A 21,242-nucleotide genomic window follows, 5' to 3' on the forward strand; every position below is an offset into this window, starting at 1 on the left:
TGGGGTCGGCGTATCGGAGGTTATTTATGGGCGCGCGCAATTACGCGATGTGCCAACACTTGAAGAGGCTTTGAACGTCTGGACTTTTCATCGTGTAGCAGTGTACGACACACACACGCGTCTTTATACACATACCTACAAAGCACACCCGGTGTATAACAATCAGCATGAAGACGGCGGCTGAACCAGCTGGGCGCGAGCCTGCCGTGTTCACTTTCGACTTTCGGTGAGTTCGCAGACCGAGAGAGGATGGGCTTCGTGGAGTCGGCGCGGTTCGATGTGAACGACAGGGCGCGTGATGGTGTGAAGTGTGGGTACTCCCACCTCTTCCAAGACATCAGGCCAGCGTGGTAGAGTAGGCCAAGTAGCATCTCGACTCTTCATAGAAGTAATTTACCTTGTATTTGTTAAAGTTCAAGATTTCGATTTAAAGCTTTCGTGACTGCAGGGATTCATCTTCTTGGTTCTTTCGGTAAAGTCACGTAGAAGGGAAATAATAAAATAATAAAAATTAAACATAATAAAATAATTCTCACGACGTTTCGGCCACAACGCAAGCAGCCTCAGGTGAAGAACAGGCCTGTCGGAAAGACAGTGTCTGAATGAGACACTGTCTTTCCAACAGACCTGTTCTTCACCTGAGGACGGCTGCTTGCGTTGTGGCCAAAACGTCGTGATAATTATTTGATTATTTTTTTTCCCTTCTACGTGACTTTACCGAAAGAACCAAGAAGATGAAAGTTCAAGATATTTTGCAAATAAACATCGTGGACGATTTGCTCGCGACTTAATCAACCCGAATAACGCACCAGATCTCTCTGGATATCGCTAACTAACCACGGTTGATCGTGGTGAACTTATTTCGTGCTGTGCATGGGCATGCCTATAGTGCTGTATAATTGGGCTGCGAGCTGGTGGCCAGGAGATGACCGCGAGTACAAGAGAGTGATTGATTGTTGGGTGTGAAAATTTGTTGAGCTGTTATCCCCCCCCTCATCATATACGTGGTGGCATTCCCATGCCTGTCAACCCATAACGTTTTACCCGAATTCTTGTACAGGGAAATTGAGTTTTCAGGTCCATGCGGCGTACAGACGTTGAAAAAAGAAAGTGTGTCTATTTGTTTGTGTTTCTCCCTTGTGATGGGACTTTGTCGGATGAACGTTGAGGTCTAAATTGGGCTGTAATAAGGTACTGTAATAAGGGCACTGGTAAGGGACAGCCAGGCGTGGGTTTCTCATGGTTCTGCAAGCTTCAACCGACACGAAGTCAAAACGCGTATTAATTGTGTACCGTCGCCAGCCCAACATCCCAATGCAGGCCCCTCCTGAAAATGCGTTTTTGAGACTCTATGAGCCTCTCTTGAAGTGAACGAACGACGAAAAACAAGCGGGCGTGGCGTTGTCTGACAACGTCCTATCTGAAGGGGAATTGCACAAACAACCCCAATGTCAATAGAGCCCCCCTCCCCTGACCTCCTTCCGTACGGCTGCTGTTGTCGACGCAGAGCGACGACTACGATGTCACATTGAGGTGGCCAAGCACAGACGACGGCGTCAGGAGCAGCGGTGCTGTGCATCGCACCTGATGTGTAGTAGACCTTCGTGTGTTGCGGGTCGTTTGTACGTTGCGCGGTCCCTGTTCTGGATGACCGCAGACGCACACCGCTGCTGTAGAGGTTTTTTTCTTGAATATTTTATTTTACATACTCTTTGGTTCTTTCGGTAAAGTCACGTCGGTATGAAATAAAATAAATGACGACGTTTCGGGCGCAACACAAGCGCCCGAAACGTCGTGATTTATTTTATGCCTACGTGACTTTACCGAAAGAACCAAAGAGTATGGATTCCTGCAGTCACGAAAGCTTCAAATCAAGATTTTATTCTACATCGGGGTAGCCGCATCCTCCCACGGTTTTGCGCGTTGCCCACGAGCCGCGTTGACATCACATCGCGTGTGCTCTTTGCATCGACTCGCCGAGCTCGCATGCACGTGTTGTGTTGCGCATTCCTTTCTGCACGCGCTATACACAAAGCGCGTGCCCTCGGATACCATTACCGGTGGCTTCCGGATTCAGACACGCGGTCTACGCCGCAGTTGTTGCACAAACCAAGACATAAAACCGGCTTCGCAACAAAGTAAAACGCGCGTGGTGCTGGCCACGCCACCCCCCTCGTGTAGTTCCTTGTCCGGCCTTCACAGGTGCCTGCTACTCACTCACAGCACTTGGCCCCAACAGCCTGTTACGGGCTATACTGGGGAGCTTTTGCTTTGCTTGCTGGTAGAGTGGTGGGAGCGGTGGTGCAACGGTTAGCGCTGCGCTTCACTACGAAACCCGGCCAACACCGGCGACGATTATCTGAACCAGGTGCTGGGCCTCCCCTAGGTCGACTCAGACTTAAAACGAGTGTCTGGTGCGGCGTGTAAACATCGTCACGAGGGAGACAAAGGCGGCCGGGCGTGGTGCTGGCCTCCCATCCCCCTACATGTGCCGTGCCGGCCTTCATAGGTGCTCGACGTTCACAACACTTTCCCCAACAGTCTGCTGAGGCTATATGGGGGATCTTTGTCTTTGCGAGTAGAGTGCACCTGGCCTGGCACAAGCGCCGTGGTGACGTCACCAGTGGCGAATGTCAGCAGCAGCTGCTGCTGCTGCTCATGCTGTTGTTGTTGTTGCTCGTGTAGCCCACTCACCCTTTCACGTGAGCTCTCCAACCTTGGTTTGCACTCGGTGCCAGATTATCCTCGTAGCACAAGTAGCTGCAAATGCTACGGGCCCCGCACTTTCAAGGGCCCCGCGCTAAATGCTTTCAAGCTATCAATTCCGCTTCAGTGGTTCTGCACTTGCTCTATTACTATAGTACTAGACTGCCTTCAACTTTTATGAACGACTGGGTGTTTGAAGTTAGCGATTTGTCGTATTATCTGGCTGTATAGCAAATGACAAAATACAATTACTTTACTATGCAAGTAAAAAAATTGTGTTTTAATATTTACGTGTTTTTCTTTTATTTAGGGACCCTTTATAACATATGCTACAGGCCCCGTACTAGCTTAATCCGGCACTGTTTGCACGAATTGATAAATGAATGCACGAATCGATGCGTGAATGAATGGTTGACCGCACATTTATGAATGCACGGTGATCAACGTACACTGATGTGGGTTATCAAGTCGTCTGGCACACCTCTCACATTTGTCAGGGTTCCGTCGCTCACCCGGGCACCATAACTCTCCCCCGACCCTCGCCCCGTTGGCCCCCTTCATCCCGCCGACACCCCCAGCACCCTCAACAGGGAGACCCCGCTGGAGAGGGAGGCCCGTTTGGCCGACACATTCCGGTCCCGACTGCTGCGCCTGCAAGCGCGCGGCTCCCCGGGGATTCTATCGCACTCGGCTCGCCCCAACGTCCTGCTGAACCTGCATCAGCAGCAACAGCAGCAGCAGCTCCTGCAGCAGAGCCTCCTGACCCAGCAGGCGGAGTTCGGAGCGTGGGCGCCCTCGCTGCTCCCTCTGCCCGAGGTCGGGCCGCTGGAAGATGCCTTTCTGCCGTACAGCATCCTCCACGAGCTGCCCAGCCGCACCGTGGGTGTGTGGCCTCCCATCGCTGCACGTTCCCCTGCCGGGCTCTCTCTGACGAGAGTCATTGGGCCACACGGGCGACCCTCCTTCACCGCAGTGGGCTTAGCAAAGCTTTAAATCGTGCTCGTGCACTAATCCTGACGCCACGCACCACCCTGGATACACTTGGGGCCAGGCCACCACGAGGGGCTGCACTTTGCCCCACCAGTGGTTTAAGTAATCGATTCATCATCATCATCATCTGCCATGGTGAGGCCGCTGCCGGATGAAATCCTCCCCCCTAAGCTGCCGCCACCTCGCACGTCGCAGCGACGTAACGATCCACCTGCCCGCGAGGTTATGCCACAGCTCCGTTTTCTCAGTGGACATACTCCCGGATGCATTTCATTCTTATTCTTAAACACCGCATCATCATTACATCAAGGCCATCATACAGCAGCCTTCACCTATCTACTGCTGGATGAAGGCCTCCCCAAACGGGCTGTGTGCCGTCTTTCACTCACAAGATACAACGATCTATCGAGTTCCGGCACACGAGCCGAATTCAATTCGCCATCTCTGCGGCACGCATTCTCTCGGGCGCATTTCCCTCCTCTGGCTGTTGTTGTTATAATGGTTGCTGAAAACTCACTTCTTTAGAACTGCTTTTTGTGTTTAGTTTGTCCTTCCCTCCGCACCTCCGATGAGCACGGTTGGCTACTTACTCTGCGAAAGAAGTTCAACATACATACTGTTCTACTGGTTGTTGTTGTTATGATGGTTGCTGTTGTTTTAATTGTTGCTGTTACTGGTTGTTGTTGTTTTATTGGTTGCTGTTATACTGGTTGTTGTATAATGGTTATTCTTGCTGACTTCCCGTCTGCGCAGGGCGCAGGCAGGCTCACTGCCTGGCCCCACGCTTCTGTGGGCCACTCTCGGCCCGCATCTTCCGCTTCCCACAGCCGAGCAGCGCCCTCCTGCGCATGGCCACCACCCCTGGAATCTCTGTCGACGGAACCATTGACGAGGAAGACGACGATCCGAGCGCAGGTGAGCGGCTCGCCGGGTGAACGGGTCGCCGGGTGAACGGGTCGCCGGGTGAACGGGTCGTGGGTGAACGGGTCACGGGTGAACGGGTCGCCGGGTGAGCGGGTCACCGGGTGAGCGGGTCGCTGGGTGAATGTGTCGCCGGGTAAATGGGTCGCTGGGTGAGCGGCTCACCGGGTGAACGGCTCGCCGGGTGAGCAGGTCGCTGGGTGAATGGGTCGCTGGGTGAGCGGCTCACCGGGTGAACGGGTCGCCGGGTGAGCGGGTCGCTGGGTGAATGTGTCGCCGGGTGAATGGGTCTCTGGGTGAGCGGCTCACCGGGTGAACGGGTCGCCGGGTGAACGGGTCGCTGGGTGAACGGGTCGCGGGTGAACGGGTCGCGGGTGAACGGGTCGCGGGTGAACGGGTCGCCAGGTAAACAGTTTACCGGGTAAACGGGTCGCCGGGTGAACGGGTCACCGGGTGAGCGGCTCGCCGGGTGAACGGGTCGCCGGGTGAACGAGTCGCCGGGTGAACAGCTCGCCGGGTGAACGGCTCGCCGGGTGAACGGGTCACAGGTGAACGGGTCGCTGGGTGAACGGGTCGCCGGGTGAACGGGTCGCCGGGTGAGCGGCCAACCGAGCAGGTTGCTAGGTGAGCAGCTCGCCAAATGATTGGCTCGCCCGGTGAGCGGGGCAGAGGGAGCGGTGGCAGCTTGTGGGTTCACAGTTCATTGTTCACGTTGTCTGGGCTATGAGAGTCATTGCCGACGAGTCGTATTCCACTATTATCCTGAAAACGTTGAACAATGGGGCACTGATGCGTGCTACCATTCCCCCCGTGTGTACCCGTATGCTCATTTGACCCATACCTCTCATGTTCCCATGCTCCCCTGGGTGTTCCCACGCGGTCCCGTTCCTCCACATGACCCATGCTCCCTCGTGTCCCCGTGTCTCCACACGGCCCCGTGACCCCACGTTCCCCCTGCGTCCCCCGTAACCCCCGTGTACCCCTCACGTCTTCCCCGAGTAAGCCTCGTGCGCCCATCCCATCTTCCCGCGTTCCCTTCCTCCTACTCCCTCCCTGCCTGCCCGCCTGCGCCAGTGGACGCGGGCGTGGTGAAGCAGCTGGCGTTCCTGGCGCCCTCGGAGCGCCTGCACGCAGTGCGCAGCTTGACGCTGGCGCTGGCGACGCGGCGCCGGTACCGCCTGCAGGCCATCACCGAGACGGCGATTTGGAGGGGCCGCCCCGACACCAAACTGGAAGCCTTGCAGGAGCGGACGGGGACCCTCGTCCAATCGGTGCGCCATCACCAATCCGCCAGGCGCTGCCCAACACGGGAGGGGTGGGAGGGGGGGTGGAGAGGGGCAGGTGGCGTGGAGCAGGACAGAATTGGAATCAGAATCTTTGAGTAGACTGGAGGAGTCGTTTCACAGATTGTACAATAAGGGGCACGGGGTCAGAACGTTACAACACCAGACAAAGGAGAGGTCGCCTCATCGCCACAATGGGCGTCCGCTCCTTCGTCGTGCCGCCCCCCCCTTCCCCGACTTTGACTGTCGCTCCGTCGTTAGTCTCGGCCAGCGGAGGGGCATCGGTCCCTGTCTGGCCACGACATGTATGGTCCAAAGGCCACTTGCTTTTCGTGACGGTCAGTATGACCTCGCTAACTCGTGTTCTCGCTCTTCATCTGTGCGCTCCTCTTTGCGCACTCTTCACCCATTGTTTTCGCACAGGTCAAAAGTTTGGGGTGCGTTTAACCTACCCGAGCATCTAATAATAATCCAGGGAATACGGTCATGAAACTCACAAACTTCCCTACCCCCTGCTGCCCATTTTCTGCACCCTTGCCCGCTGGCTGCCCTCTTGCTGCCATCTTGCCGCTGCCCATTGCTGCCTTACACCTTGTCTCTCCTCTTCGCTGCCCTCCCCTCGCTGCCCTTCTCCGTGGCAGCTGGTGCAGTCTGCCCAGGACTGCGTGTCACTGGTGACGAGGCCCCTCGCCCCGTGGCACACGAGCCTGCGCGAGGTGAGCGGCCGCTTTGGCACGGGGGTGAGCTCCTACTTCACGCTCATCCGCACGCTGCTCGCCTTCAACCTCCTCGCCACCGTGCTCTTCGCCGCCTTCCTCGTCACGCCGCAGCTCCTCGTGCGGGCGCACGGCGACGCTGGCGGGCAGGCGGACGAGGAGGGAGCCGGGACAAGTACCCGTGGCAACGGGACCCGTGGAAACGTTTCCCGCGAGAACGCCGCTCGCGGGAATGGGACCGGTCCGGTCGCCTTCACCGGCCTGGAGCTGCTCACGGGCACGGTGAGATGCGATGACGATGGTGGTGGTGTGATATTGGTGGTGGTGTGTTATTGGTGGTGGTGTGTTATTGGTGGTGGTGTGATATTGGTGGTGGCTAGAGAAGAGATGGAGTGATGTGGTACAGGAGGACGTGGAGCTGAGTGGACTTGCCGATGACTGGTACCAGCGGTGTCAAGATCGGCCTCAGTGGAGGAGGCTCGTGAAGGACGCTACTGGGCAGTTGGAGGCAGTCGCCCTCCAACAACAACGGAGGGCGGAGGAGCGACGCTCACAACAACGAGCGGAGCGCCGGGTGGCTAAAGCACAGCAAGTTGGCACAGTAGGGGGCACAGGTGGTGCATCAGCCAGTCATCTCGGTCATCTCGGTCAGTCGACCCGTGGCACCTGGGTCTGCCCCGTGACCTCCTGCCAGCGGGCGTTCGACACTTCACGTGGCCTCAAGGTGCACATGGCCTGGCACAAGCGTCGTGGTGACGTCACCGCCACTTAGTGGCGAATGGCGGTTGTTGTTGTTGTTGGTGTGATATTGGTGGTGGTGTGATATTGGTGGTGGTGTGATATTGGTGGTGGTGTGTTATTGGTGGTGGTGTGATATTGGTGGTGGTGTGTTATTGGTGGTGGTGTGATATTGGTGGCACACTCGGGGCAGTGGCAGTGCACGCCTGTAATTTGGCACAGTGGAGGCAGTGAGGGTTTGCGGTTTGCACACAAATGTTATGAAACTCCCTTTCCGTGGGCATTGAAGAGGAGCCACACCCTGGCTTGCGAGGAGAAGGCGGTATCCAGCAACAATGTGGGCTCCATCTGTTCCATCTGTATGGGATAGAGTATTTCCCCCTTGCACGGGTGGATTCTCTCCAGGTGCTTCAGTTTTCTACACCTTAATATGTAGTGGACCGCAGAGCTTGGGAAATTGTTGGCAATGCGGGCTCATTTTCTCTCTCTCTCTAAGAGAGTGACGGGATACTGTGTGGCAGCGGAGATGCAGCGTTTACAAGTTGAACATTATAATTATTATTATTATTCACGTGGTGGTGGGCTGCAGTGAGTCCATGACGATCAGATTGAAAGAGGTTATTGAGGAGTGTGAGGTTTTATTGTTGTCTGTTCTCTGGGAAATCCTCCGGGTTTTTACGAAGGGTTTCCCTCTGCATTTAGAAGCATTGCCTTTGGGGTATATGGCTGCTATACATTCCCACTATTAAGACACTTCGTTGAGCTATCAATTGTGGCCAGGTCGCTTATGAAAAAGAGCTTTACAGTAGTCCCTTGCTGAACAGTGACATGGGTTAACATTTTTTCGGTTAACGTTTCACCTCTTATAGGACCCCATGGTTTCGACTAACGTAAACATTTTGATAGCGGCCATGTTTACGTTATGCACGCGGGCGCCAATTTTGGCCAATCAGAGTGCTTGTAAGTGGGGCTGAGCATGTCTCGCCCAATCGGTGACGCTCATTCATGAGCATTTTGACTTCGACTGACTTGGTTTACATCACGTTTTCTGTTTTGGCAGTGGAAACGGCTCTCTTGCATGCCCATGTAATTCCTATATTCGATTAACAGTTATTTCGGTTCACAGTAGTTTTCATTGGAACGGATTGAAAACCTCAACCGAGGGACGACTGTATGACTCAAGTGGGCCTTACCTCGTAAAATTTTAAATAGTTTAATAGAGTCTCAGATCTTGCACAGTGGAACTTGCATAGTGAAAGCCCAAGAGGATGTCTTACATTAATTAAGGTGGTCAGGTTCCCTGATCAGTACAACAGCAATCATTACAACACCAACCAGTACAACAGCAATCATTACAACAACAACCAGTACAACAGCAATCATTGTAACAACAACCAGTACAACAGCAACCATTATAACAACCAGTACAACAGCAATCATTATAAAAACAACCAGTACAACAGCAATCATTATAACAAGAACAACCAGTACAACAGCAATCATTACAACAACAACCAGTACAACATCAACCATTATAACAACCAGTACAACAGCAATCATTATAAAAACAACCAGTACAACAGCAATCATTATAAAAACAACCAGTACAACAGCAATCATTGTAACAACAACCAGTACAACAGCAACCATTATAACAACAACCGGTACAACAGCAACCATTACACCAAGAAATATTACAACAGTCTACACGTATGTTGGACTTCTTTCGCACCGTACATAGACCGACCGTGCTCATTGAAGGTGCGGTGGAAGGATGATGACAATGGTGATGATGCTATGGTTTCCCCGTGTGATTATTTTGCGGGGCTCTTGTTTGGTGTGGGGGGGGGCAGGGCGCTTTCACCCACAGCTCCTTCTACTACGGATTCTACTCCAACGAGACGCTGAGCTGGTGGACGAGCGGTGGCGAGGAGGCCCCGGCAGCCAACGCGACGGGGCCCCAGGGGTCCCCGGCGCCGCGGACGGAGGACCCCTCCTACAACATGCAGCTCGCGTACCTCTTCACGATGGTGGCGTACCTGCTCACGTGCGTGTTCGTGCTGCTGTTCTGGTGAGGATGTTGCGCGGGAGCCGTGCGCATGCGTGAGCGTGCGGCAGTCGTGCCTGCACAACACTCCCCTTTGTGTGCCGTTCCGGCCTTCGTAGGTGCTCGCTAATAGCTGGCAAAAACAGTTGCCGAAGTAGGCAACTACTATATTCTTGGTTCTTTCGGTAAAGTCACGTAGAAGGGAAATAATAAAATAATATGAATATAAAACAATAAAAATTACCACGACGTTTCGACTGCAACACAAGCAATCATCATCAGGTGTGAAATCCACGGTAAGAAACATTCCACAGCAAGAAAATGTTTCTTGCTGTGGATTTCACACCTGATGATGATTGCTTGTGTTGCAGTCGAAACGTCGTGAGAATTTTTATTGTTTTATATTTATATTATTTTATTGTTTCCCTTCTACGTGACTTTACCGAAAGAACCAAGAATATGAATCCCTGCAGTCACGAAAGCTTTAAATCTAAATTTAGGCAACTACTGCCTACTTCAGCAACTGTTTTTGCTGTGGTTCTCGCACCTGATGATGGACGCTTGTGTTGCGTCCGAAACGTCGTGATTTAATTTTTTTTAATTTTTTTACCTACGTTACTTTACCGAAAGAACCAAAGAGTATGTATCCTTGCAGTCACGAAAACTTCAAATCTTGAATGAACTTGCTAATAGAGTTTTCCCCAACAGAATGTTGAGACTATTCGGGGGGGTCTTCATCTTTTTGTAAGTCATGCGAGTGGGGAGCGGCGGCGTAGTGGTTAGCGAATTACGCTACACACCCGGCGATCTGAGTTAGAGATGTTATCTCCCTCGCCTAGTATGCAGGAGGTCGTGGGTTTGATCCCCACTCCCGATGATGCCTGTTGTATATTTGGAGTTCGCGTGTTCTGTCTCCCCGTGGTGGCCTCATTGATTTTACCCCGGGTCCGCCTCTGGTTTTGCATTAAATTGTGACGTGCGATGATGATATCAGCCACGTCGATGATGAGCTATCATCATGTGTGGCCAGGTCACTTACAAAAAGTACTCCTAGCTCAGTGGGCGTTACCTGGTGAATACAATTCAGATCTATTTGGCGTTTGAATATCTTTACACCTCCTATATCTTTTGCTGGAAAAGGGTAAAGCCTGTCATTTTTGTTCATCGTCTTGATAGTGGCACGAAAAAGGGGCACCCGTAAATCCGGGAAACCTGAAGTCTTGTTGTGGGTGTGGTCCCACCGGCACCTGGGGTCACCTCGCCAGCGTGCGTCCGTGTGACCCCCAGGCTGGGCCGGTCGTTCAGCGAGAACTACCTGCGTGGCGGTGAGATCGGCTTCTACTCGCGCAAGGTGTTCACCGGCTGGGACTTCGCGCTGACGAGCAGCAGGGCCGTGCACGTGACCCGCCGCAACATCGGCACCTTCCTCAAGGTGAGCAGAGCTCGACTCATGGTGACCAGAGGTCAACTCAAGGTTGCCAGGGGTCAACTCAAGGTGGTCAGAGGTCAATTCAAGGTGGTCAAAGGTCAATTCAAGGTGGTCAGAGGTCAATTCAAGGTGGTCAGAGCTCCTCTCATGGTGACCATAGGTCAACTCAAGGTTGCCAGAAGTCAACTCAAGGTGGTCAGAGGTCAACTCAAGGTGGTCAGAGGCCAACTCAAGGTGGTCAGAGGTCAACTCAAGGTGGTCAGAGGTCAATTCAAGGTGGTCAGAGTTTGACTCATGGTGACCAGAGGTCAACTCAAGGTTGCCAGAAGTCAACTCAAGGTGGTCAGAGGTCAACTCAAGGTGGTCAGAGGCCAACTCAAGGTGGTCAGAGGTCAACTCAAGGTGGTCAGAGGTCAATTCAAGGTGGTCAGAGCTCGACTCATGGTGACCAGAGGCAAACTCTAGGTTGCCAGAAGTCAACTCAAGGTGGTCAGAGGTCAACTCAAGGTGATCAGAGGTCAACTCAAGGTGGTCAGAGGTCAACTCAAGGTGATAAGAGGTCAATTCAGGGTGATCAGAGCTTCCTTAATGTGTCGCCAGGCTTTATACATCACTCTGCCATCACTCCATACAGAAACAAAGAAAAATATTTTCCATATCGCCTTTAATGGACTGTTAGGGCGCTGTTAGCGAGCACCTATGAAAGCCAACATGGCACGTGGCAGGCTGGGTGGACAACACCACGCCCGGCTGTCTTTGTCTCCACTGTGGTGATGTTTACACACCACACCAGGTATGCATTTTAGGCTGAGTTGACAGTGTGGAAGCCCAGGACCGGTTCTGATAACTGGTGTTGGCCATGAGCAGAAATCGAAATCGGGTCGACGGGCTCGTCGCCCAGCTTGCCAACCACCACACTACCGCTCCCCACGGAAACCAATACCAATACCCGCCAATCACCACTAAGTGACGGTGACGTCACCACCGCCCCTCTGCCAGGCCAGAAACAGGCGGGCGCACAAGATAGTTCACGAATGCAAGCCGCGTTGCGTTGCGTTGCCTGCCCCTTGTTCGCTCCCTCCTCCCCACCCTCCACCTGCCCCCCCAGGAGGTGCTTGCCGAGGGGGCGCGCCGGAATCTGGGCAGCCCGCGGGCACGCTGGAGCCGCCGGCTGCTGGCCCGCGCGCCCACCTGGCTCCTCTCCATGGCGCTCGCAGCCGGCTCGGCGGCCGGGTTGCATTTCCTCTGCCAGAGCGCCGACGCGGTGAGACCCCGACGCCGCTTTTCCACCGCACAACCGAGCCGTGCCGGGATGCCGTGCCAGGGCGCCGTGCAGGGGCCGAGCCACGGTTGTCAGACGGTCGACTGGAGTGCCAGACGGGCGCGGTAGCGGTGGTGGATGTGACGATGGTGGTGGGGGCTGATGGAGTGCGCGTGGTAGTGGTTGTGTTGGGGAGCGGTGGTGTAGCGGTTAGCGCGCCGCGTAATGAACCCGGCAACCCGGGTTTGATTCCCGCTCACGGCCAACACCAGTGACGATTATCTGAACCGGTCCTGGGCCTCCCCGAGGACGACTCAGCCTCAAATGAGTACCTGGTGCGGTGTGTAAACATCGCCACTGGGGAGACAAAGGCGGTCGGGCGTGGTACTGGCCACCCACCGCCTCGTGTACCGTTCCGGCCTTCATAGGTGTTCGCTAACAGCACTTGCCCCTACAGTATGTTAAGGCTATACGGGAGATCTTTGTCTTTGTTGGTCGTTGTCCGAGTTAGATTCCCGATCGCAGCCAACACCGGTGACGATTATCTGAACAGGTCCTGGCTCTCTACGAGGTTGACTCAGCCTCAAATGAGTACCTGGTGCGATGTGTAAACATGACCACAAGGGAGACAAAGGTGGTCACGCTTGGTGCCGGCCACCCACCCTCTCGTGCTGTGCCGGCATTAATAGGTGCTCGCTCGCCGCACTTGCCCCACGCATATGTTAAGGCCACATGGGGGATCTTTGTCTTTTCTTTGTTGGTCATAGTGGTGGCACATTGGTGGCGATGAAGATAGCTGTGGTGTTGAGGGCAGTGGTTGTGGTGGTGGTAATGAGAGTGACAACAGAGAGAGTGGACTTGGTGGTGATGGTCACAGTGGTGGCAGATTGATGGTGTTTTTGTCATAGGTGATCGTAGTTTTATGAAGGTGATGGTGCTCCATTGGAACCTCCTTTGCCAGTAGCAAAATATGATAATTGTTTATTTACCCTTTTATCTGGCAACAAAACTGACACCTTTTTTGTTTGCATTCTGACCGCAGGTATTGTGGTCAATGCAAATATGACTCCTTGTAAAAAAGGTGTCAGTTTTGTTGCCAGATAAAAGGGTAAAAAACTATTGTCATATTTTGCTACTGGCAAAGGAGGTTCCAATGGTGTAAATTATTACCTCGAGCTCTCATCCTCTGATGGTGCATTGTCTTTGAGTTGTGCACCTTTTGGCGTCATCTGGTGCAACACCATGTGAGACTAGGCTCTAAGAAAAGCTGTCTTGGGTGTGGACCAGTCAATTTCAAGGACAGTGCATACATTATCAGAGTTGTGTTTTTTGTTTGCATTCCGACCGCAGGTATTGTGGTCAATGCAAACATGACTCCTTGTAAAAAAGGTGTCAGTTTTGTTGGTGATGGTGCTGTTAGTAATGATAGTGGTGTAGACGGTGTTGGTGGTGGTTGTGATGATATTGTGGGTATATTAACCGAAGATTCGCGCCATCTGCTTTAAATTGGACGGTAAGTATCCCACAATGTTATTCGAAAACGAATATGCTATCTCTACTGGCGTCACTGTCCAAATTTGGGAATTGTTTACCCACAAATTTCTCAATCTGGATGACACTGAGCAATCATCGCCCCCCGCCCCCCTCCTGTAAAAACTTGGCAGGACCCTCAAGAAAACGAGTGAGGCATTCCCAGGTAAACAAGGATAGTAATAATAATGATAAATAACGTGAGCCTTGCTCGATAAGAACTGCTCAAATGGCACATGTGGGATAAATCTCACCCATCCCTCTCTCCCATCCCTCCCCTCTCCCTCTGCACCAGCGTGGACGGCACCCTCATGTTCACCTTCTGAAGCGCTCACTCGTCACCGTGGCGTGCGCGATGACACCACAACCACGTGACTTTTCTTTCGTGTTGTGCGCGGTGCTTTCAGCGCCACAGCGCGTCGATTTGTAGCGTTTGTTTTTTTTTGTTTGCTGGTGACTTTGTGTATTTCATATTGAAATCGCCTCCAGTGCTTTTGCTGCTGGCGGCAATAAAAGTTGTTTAAAAGTCAAGTCTCCCATCCCTCTCTCCCCTCTTTCTCTCCCATTTAACTCTTTCTTCTCTCTTCTCTCTCTCCCCCCGTCCTGTCTCATCGACCGCCACAGCTGGAGCGGCGGGGCGAGGCGCTGTGGCTCGAGGCGTCTCTGCTTCTCGTGCCAGCGGTGGCCTGCCTGGTGAACACGCTGCTGCCGCCCGTCTTCACGACCCTCACGCACCTGGAGGGCTATCACAGCCCGCGGCACGGCGTCTACGCCAGTGTCGGACGGTAATGCGCGAGCTCACGCACGGAACTGCGCACGCAGTACCGCTGTGGTAAACACGCACGGGGACGCGAGACTGGGTGTGAACGGATAGCGTCCTATTTTTTTCACGTATGTATGTTGAACTTCTTTTCGCACCGTACGTAGCCAACCATGCTAATCAGAGGTGCGTGGGAAGCATCATAAACTAAACACAAAAAAAATGTTCTAAAGAAATGAGTTTTGAACCTGTATTTAAAAGTGCATAGCCACAGTGGCTTCCGAATGTCGGTCCAGACGGCCGCAGAAGCGCATCTGAAGTGCGCGCGATGCAGTAACCGTCTTTGTTCGACGGTTAGCCAGAAACCAGTGAGGATGTGGCAGAAACAACGGAGTTTAAGTTGATTTTGTTTAACTCAGGCGAGAAATCAAGAGACCAGGATAGAGCCGTTTTGGCAAGTGAATGACCCGCGTCACCAAACTGACAAAAGCAGAACAACATTAAGTACAGCAACGAAGCAATTAGAAAAACAAAGAAACACGGTGAAACCTAACCCTGTCACTCGCTGCAGGAACCTGCTGCTCAAGGTGTCTCTGCTGGCTGTGCTGTGCTACGATTGGCTCCAGCGCTCGCCCGTCCCACACAGCGAGGTAGGTGCTCTGCACACGTGGCACACTCCGTACATGCGACCATACACACACGTGTGTATGTGTATGGGTAGCGGTAGTGTAGCGGTTTGCGCACTGCGCTATGAACCTGGCGACCCGGGTTCGATTCCCGCTCACGGCCAACACCAGTGACAATTATCTGAACCGGTCCCGGGCCTCCCCTAGGTCGACTCAGCCTCAAATGAGTACCTGGTGCGATGTGTAAACATCGCCACTAGGGAGACAAAGGCGGCCGGGCGTGGTGTTGGCCACCCACCCCCTCGTGTGCCATGCCGGCCTTCATAGGTGCTCGCTAACAGCACTTGCCCCAACAGTCTGTTAAGGCTATACGTGGGATCTTTTTATATATATAAATAAATGTCTGTATATGCAGTCAGTCCCCACTGAGCGCGGTCGATGTGTTCCTAAAAAGGGCCGCGCTAAAGCGTTTTGTGAAAACGATTTGCCCATGAAATAATGTAAGCTTGGTGAGATACGATGTACACACGCAGAGTGACATGCCGCTTTGCTGTATCACTCCGCGTGCCGTATTGCACGCAGAGTGATACAGCAAAGCCATGAAGCTCAAGAAAGTAGTTCGTTGTCGACCGCTCAGAAACCACGTTACAACGGGGTGCACGTTCGGCGTTGTGCGAAAAGTGGTCCTGAATGGATGAACCACGTTATAGATGTATGTATATGTACAACGCTGTTGAGTCGATGCCCTGGTGCCCAAAACGTTGAGCGGCCAGCAAAAAACAGCACCAAAATAAGTTGTAATAAATCATGAGAGTTGTTGTTAGAGTTTGGGGAAAATAGACGGTGCGGGAAGGAATTCCAGAAGTGGAGCGTTGCGAGGGGAGCAGCAGAAGGAGGAATGTTGTCACGTGCAGTGTGGTCACAGTGTGAGTTGAGACTGCCTATTGTTTACTCCCCGAATGTCTTCATAATCCTTTAATCACTGAAGACTCTTTACACTACCGTGAGACTGGTATCATCTATATTTAGGTTTTCCTGGTGATATAAAAGATAAATTGTTATTACATCATTATCATTTTAGGCTGAGTCGACCTAAGGGAGGCCCAGTCCAGATTCAGACACAAATCAACATGAGTGTTGTGCGAGACCAGGAGTCGAACCACGGTGGCTGGGCTCATATGCAACGCGCTCATTTATCGCCGCTGCACCACACATACAGTACTCGCGCACACACGCACGCACACACACGCACACCAGGTATCCTCGCAATGCATATAGCCTGGGGTTACGGGATCGACAAAGCGCAACAGGGGACAGGAATAACCTATCGGACCGCAAATCGCCAGCCGGAGACTAAGTGTAGGCATTCCTGGACCAGCACGTGGCATCACTTGATTATCCCTGGAGGGATAATGGGCTGTATAGCGGCCTGATCACTCGCCGACCAATAAAAAAACTTTTTTTTTATTTTACCAGGTAAAGCCTACGAGCTATACAGCTCTTTTTCAGAAGTGGCCTGGCCACTAAATGATAGCTCAACAAAAGTGGCTTATCACGTGGACATTTTATAGCAGTCAAATACTCGAAACGCATGTCTCTAAATGTGTGAAGGAAAAAAACCAGAGGACCCGGAGAGAAATCCACGCCACCATAAGAATAGAGAGAGACATGCAAACTCCAAATATACAGCAGGCATCAGGGTCGGGATCGAACCCACAACCTCCTGTATACCAATTTAAAGCTTTCGTGACTGCAGGGATTCATCTTCTTGGTTCTTTCGGTAAAGTCACGTAGAAGGGAAATAATAAAATAATAAAAATAAAACATCTTTTATAATGTTTTTTTATTATTTTATTATTTCCCTTCTAATAAAACATTTTAAAATGTTTAATTTTTATTATTTTATTATTTCCCTTCTACGTGACTTTACCGAAAGAACCAAGAAGATGAACTCCTGTATACCAGGCGAGGGAGTTAACATCTCGCCACCGCGGCACCCAATACGCTTCCATCCATCTGCGGTGTTCCCCTCTTCCACACCCAGTGCTGGGAGACGCGGCTCGGCCAAGACCTGTACCGCCTGGTGGTCATGGATTTCATCTTTTCACTCCTGGGAACGTTCTTCATCGAGTTCGTGTGGCGGTGAGTGGGGACATGGTGGTGGTTGCTCTGCAGCTGATGCCATGGGAGTCTTTATTAGCGGGCTGTGCGGGTCTGCGATGTAGATGACCAGTCTGTCGCAAGATTCCGCTGGTGAGGCCCACTGGGCTAAGCAGCTATCGAAGGGTTGTCTGGAGTGGCGGCAGTCACAGAACATCGCAGCGTGGGAACGTGCAAACTGACAAGAGAAAAAAATATGTATTTTCGCAAGACATGCCACCTACACACACAAAGACAAAGATACCCCACATAGCCTTCACAGACTGTCGGGGCAAGTGCTGTTAGTGAGCACCTATGAAGGCCGGAATGGTACATGAGGTGGCCAGCATCACGCCCGGCCGCCTTTGTCTCCCTCATGGCGATGTTTTTACACATCGCACGAGGTACTCATTTGAGGCTGAGTCGACCTATGGGAGGCCCAGGACCACTTAAAATAATCGTCACCAGTGTTGGCTGTGAGCGGGAATCTAACTCGGATCACCGGGTTTGTAGCGCAGCACGCGGACCGCTACACCACCACTCCCCACACACACATGTACACAAACGTAACTCATGCACACAGATATTCACACACAAGCGGACACACACGCAAATACATCTACTCAGAGACTCCACCTGGATTGGCAATTGGTGTTAGCGAGCACACATGAAGGCAAACGCGGCGCAGGTGTGGCTAGCACCATGCCCGGCTGCCTTTGTCTCCCCAGTGGTGATGTTTGCAGACCGCACCAGGTAATTGTTGAAGTCAACAGGTAGGCCTCCACTTAGAGCAATGGTTCTAAACCTGGCGTGTACGCACCCCCTGGTGGTGCGAGACATCAGATTTTTTTGAGAAGGTAAATCATCGAAACACGAATTAAACACGGGCACGTAAGTACAACTTACGTTGTTTCATCAAGCCCGCTCTATTTATTAACATTCTAACATTTTTTTTACGATTGAGAACCAAAGGAGCGTGATGCTGCAGTGAAGGTTCGGAACCACTGCTTTAGAGTCACCATTCAGAGAAGGTGATTATGGGGGGCACACAGTGGGCATGTGAGGGGTGGGGGGGGGGCATGGCTGTTCATGTGGGGGACACATTCCTCCCTCCCATTGTCTGACCACTGAACCATTAAACAAACAAATTATTTTACTAGGTAAGGCCCACTGAGCTGTGTAGCAAATAATAGGTCAACAAAGTGGCTTGTCACGTGGAAATTTACAGCAGCCAAATACTCTAAACGCGCGATGTTTCTAAATGTGGAGAGAAAAACCAGAGGACCCGGATAAAAAAGAACACGCGACCACGGGGAGAGAGACATGCAAATTCAAATACACAGGTGTCAGGATCAGGATTGTGCACTCGCAACCTCCTGCATACCAGGCAAGAGAGTTCACATCTCGCTGCCGAGACACCCCTTTAGAACAGTTTTTTTGTGTTAAGTTTATGATTCTTCCCACGCACCTCTGATTAGCATGGTTGGCTACGTACGGTGCGAAAAGAAGTTCAACATACATACGTGAAAAAAATTGGACGCTATCCGTTCACACCCAGTCTCGCGTTCCCGTGCGTGTTTACCACAGCGGTACCGCGTGCGCAGTTCCGTGCATGCGCTCGTTGTCCATCACCCTCTTCTGCTCCCTGCGTCCCACAGGTTGCTTCTGTCGTCATCGTCATCGTCGTCATGCAGGGGGAAGACTTCATCCGAGCCGGAGCAGCAAGGGTCGCACAAGCCCGAGTTTGACATCGCGAGGAACGTGCTCGACCTCATCTACGGACAAACGCTCGCGTGGTTCGAACCCAACCCCCACCCACCCACCAGACCCCCTTCCGCAGACGTTGATAACAGCGTCGTTCAAACAGGGGGGGGGGGGGGGGGAGTCGGTGTCACGGCAGAGGGGGGTGGGTCATGTCACCCCCCGACGCTCTCGTGTCTCTGCACATTGAGCACCTGGTGCGGTGTGTAAAGAATCGACACTGGGAAGACAAAGACGGCCGGGCATGATACGCCCCTACCACCGCCCCCTCGTGCGCTGTGTGGGTGTTCGTAGGTTCTGGGCTAATAGCACTTGCCCCAACAGTCTGTTAAAGGTCATACAGGGGACCACTATATTTTGTGTTCGTGTGTATCCAGCGTCTTATATTCTCTGGTTCAGGAACAGTCGACCCAGTAGGCAAACGAGGTGAGGCGCAGGGTCCGCCTTGTGGTAACTTTCACGCTCGAACCTCCTCTGTTTATTTTTTTACGTCTAAAATACCTGGTTGCAGAAGAATACCGCTGGACCACTCACTGTTATCAAGATCGTCCTTTAGCAAGACGCCTGCTCTCGCTGTCGCTCCGTGATTCCGGTGTGCCTCGATGAAGCGTGGTGTGTGCAGCGCCGGTTGAGTCGCTCACCCTTTAGGCGTTGACGACTCCGTCACACAAGGATGACGCCTTAATCTAGCAGTGTGCAGAAAATGGCTAAATGTGGTGATAATCATGAGGAATTCATCCCAACGGTGGATACATAAATTCAGAGAGTAATGTTGGTGATTATGATCGTGATTGCCTGATTGATCGTGTCGCCATTTTCACTACCGCCGCCACCATAATTATCACCATTGCCTCTTAACGGTGACCTCGGCAGAGACCTGCTGACCTTCGACACGGCCCCTTTCGTCTAGGCTCGGCATCTTCTTCGCTCCCCTGCTGCCGCTGGTGCAGCTGATCAAGCTGATCATCCTCTTCTATGTCAAACGGGTGAGGGCTGTGGGGTGAGCGCTGTGGAGCGAGGGGGATTTCCATGTACAGCACCAAGGGCTCGCTGCGACAGCTCGGGAGGTTTTAAAACTATAAACTAAACAATTTTGTATTTTACCAGGTAAGGTCCACTGAGCTGTTTAGCTCTTTCTCAGAAGCGACCTGGCCACAAATGATAGCTCAACAAAGCGGCTTATCACGTGGAAATTTATAGTAGCCAAATACTCTTTAAAGCATTTTTCTGAATGTGGAGGGAAAACCAGAGGAGCCCAGAGAAAAATCCACAGGGAGAAAGACACGCAAACTCCAACTATACAGGCGTTAGGGTCGGCATCGACCCCACGACCTCTTGTATACCAGGCGAGGCAGTTAACATCTCATCACCGTAGCGCTATGCGGAGGCTGGGCGGCCCACAGGTCAGGGTGCTGAGCCGACACCACCGCTATCCTGGGTGTTGGAATGAATGTTTGACCCCCAATCCCACTCCCCACGCAGAGAAGCCTCTACCTCAACTGCCAACCGCCCACCAAACCATGGCGTGCCTCTCAGATGTCCACCATCTTCCTGCTCCTGCTCTTTTTCCCGTCGTTCTTCAGCGTCGTGGCGGTGGTGGCGGTCACCATGTGGACGTGAGTTCGCCCCGCTCGCTCGAAAACGATACAAGGCGACGTGTAACGGGGATGGTCGCGCGAAGAAAACGATCAAAATTCGTTTTGAAAGGGGAATTCGGCGAGGCGGGAGGCTCTCCGCCAACGCTGAGAATTCTAATAGAAAATTGTATTTCAGACATAAAGGGGTCAATTCAAAAGAAAATAAATAATGGCTGCCAGTTTTTGTCCAATAACTACGGACATGTTGATTTTTTTCCAGTGAAAAAATATAAAACTTTCCAGTTTTCTTTAAAATATACATGTTGAACATCTTTCGTACCATTTCTAACCACGTGCTAATCGGAGGTGTCTCCTCTCCGTCTCTTCCCCTCCCCCGTGCCTCCTCTCCGTCTCTTCCACCTTGCCCACATCTCCTCTCCCATCTCGCCACGTGCGCCGTCTCCCCCCCCCCCCCCGCAGGCGTGAACCTTCTCCGGGTTGCGGGCCGTTCCGCGGGCTCCCGCTGGCGTACGACGCCGTGCGGCGCTGGGCCGCGGCGCTCCCCTTCGGCTCAGCGGCGATCGCCTGGATCTACCACAACCTCGTCGAGAGCCCAATCTTCTTCTTCGCGGCAACAAGCCTCGTGCTGTGAGAGCGCGCGCATCTGTGCGCGTCCGTGTCTCCCGTGTCTGAACCGGTTCTGGGCCTCCCCTAGGTCGACTCAGCCTGGTGGCGCGTGTAAACATCGCCACTCGGTA

General features: G+C 52.6%; 1 protein-coding gene across 1 annotated transcript in view; it reads left to right on the forward strand.

Annotated features, from left to right (window-relative positions):
* The window catches only part of LOC144935115 (transmembrane channel-like protein 6), a 23,180-nt gene continuing 1,938 nt past the window's right edge, over positions 1-21,242 (forward strand). Inside the window, exons 1-15 of the mRNA XM_078861544.1 lie at positions 1-226; positions 3,285-3,589; positions 4,450-4,611; positions 5,692-5,888; positions 6,542-6,898; positions 9,208-9,425; positions 10,689-10,833; positions 11,939-12,094; positions 14,246-14,406; positions 14,953-15,031; positions 17,052-17,149; positions 18,805-18,942; positions 19,818-19,893; positions 20,390-20,523; positions 20,965-21,132. Of these exons, the coding sequence (XP_078717670.1) occupies positions 168-226; positions 3,285-3,589; positions 4,450-4,611; positions 5,692-5,888; positions 6,542-6,898; positions 9,208-9,425; positions 10,689-10,833; positions 11,939-12,094; positions 14,246-14,406; positions 14,953-15,031; positions 17,052-17,149; positions 18,805-18,942; positions 19,818-19,893; positions 20,390-20,523; positions 20,965-21,132 (2,453 nt within the window). The 5' untranslated portion in view covers positions 1-167. The remainder of the gene's footprint in view (positions 227-3,284; positions 3,590-4,449; positions 4,612-5,691; positions 5,889-6,541; positions 6,899-9,207; positions 9,426-10,688; positions 10,834-11,938; positions 12,095-14,245; positions 14,407-14,952; positions 15,032-17,051; positions 17,150-18,804; positions 18,943-19,817; positions 19,894-20,389; positions 20,524-20,964; positions 21,133-21,242) is intronic.

The sequence above is a fragment of the Lampetra fluviatilis genome, chromosome 1 (assembly GCF_964198595.1).
Source record: "Lampetra fluviatilis chromosome 1, kcLamFluv1.1, whole genome shotgun sequence".
Classification (NCBI taxonomy): Eukaryota; Metazoa; Chordata; class Hyperoartia; order Petromyzontiformes; family Petromyzontidae; genus Lampetra; species Lampetra fluviatilis.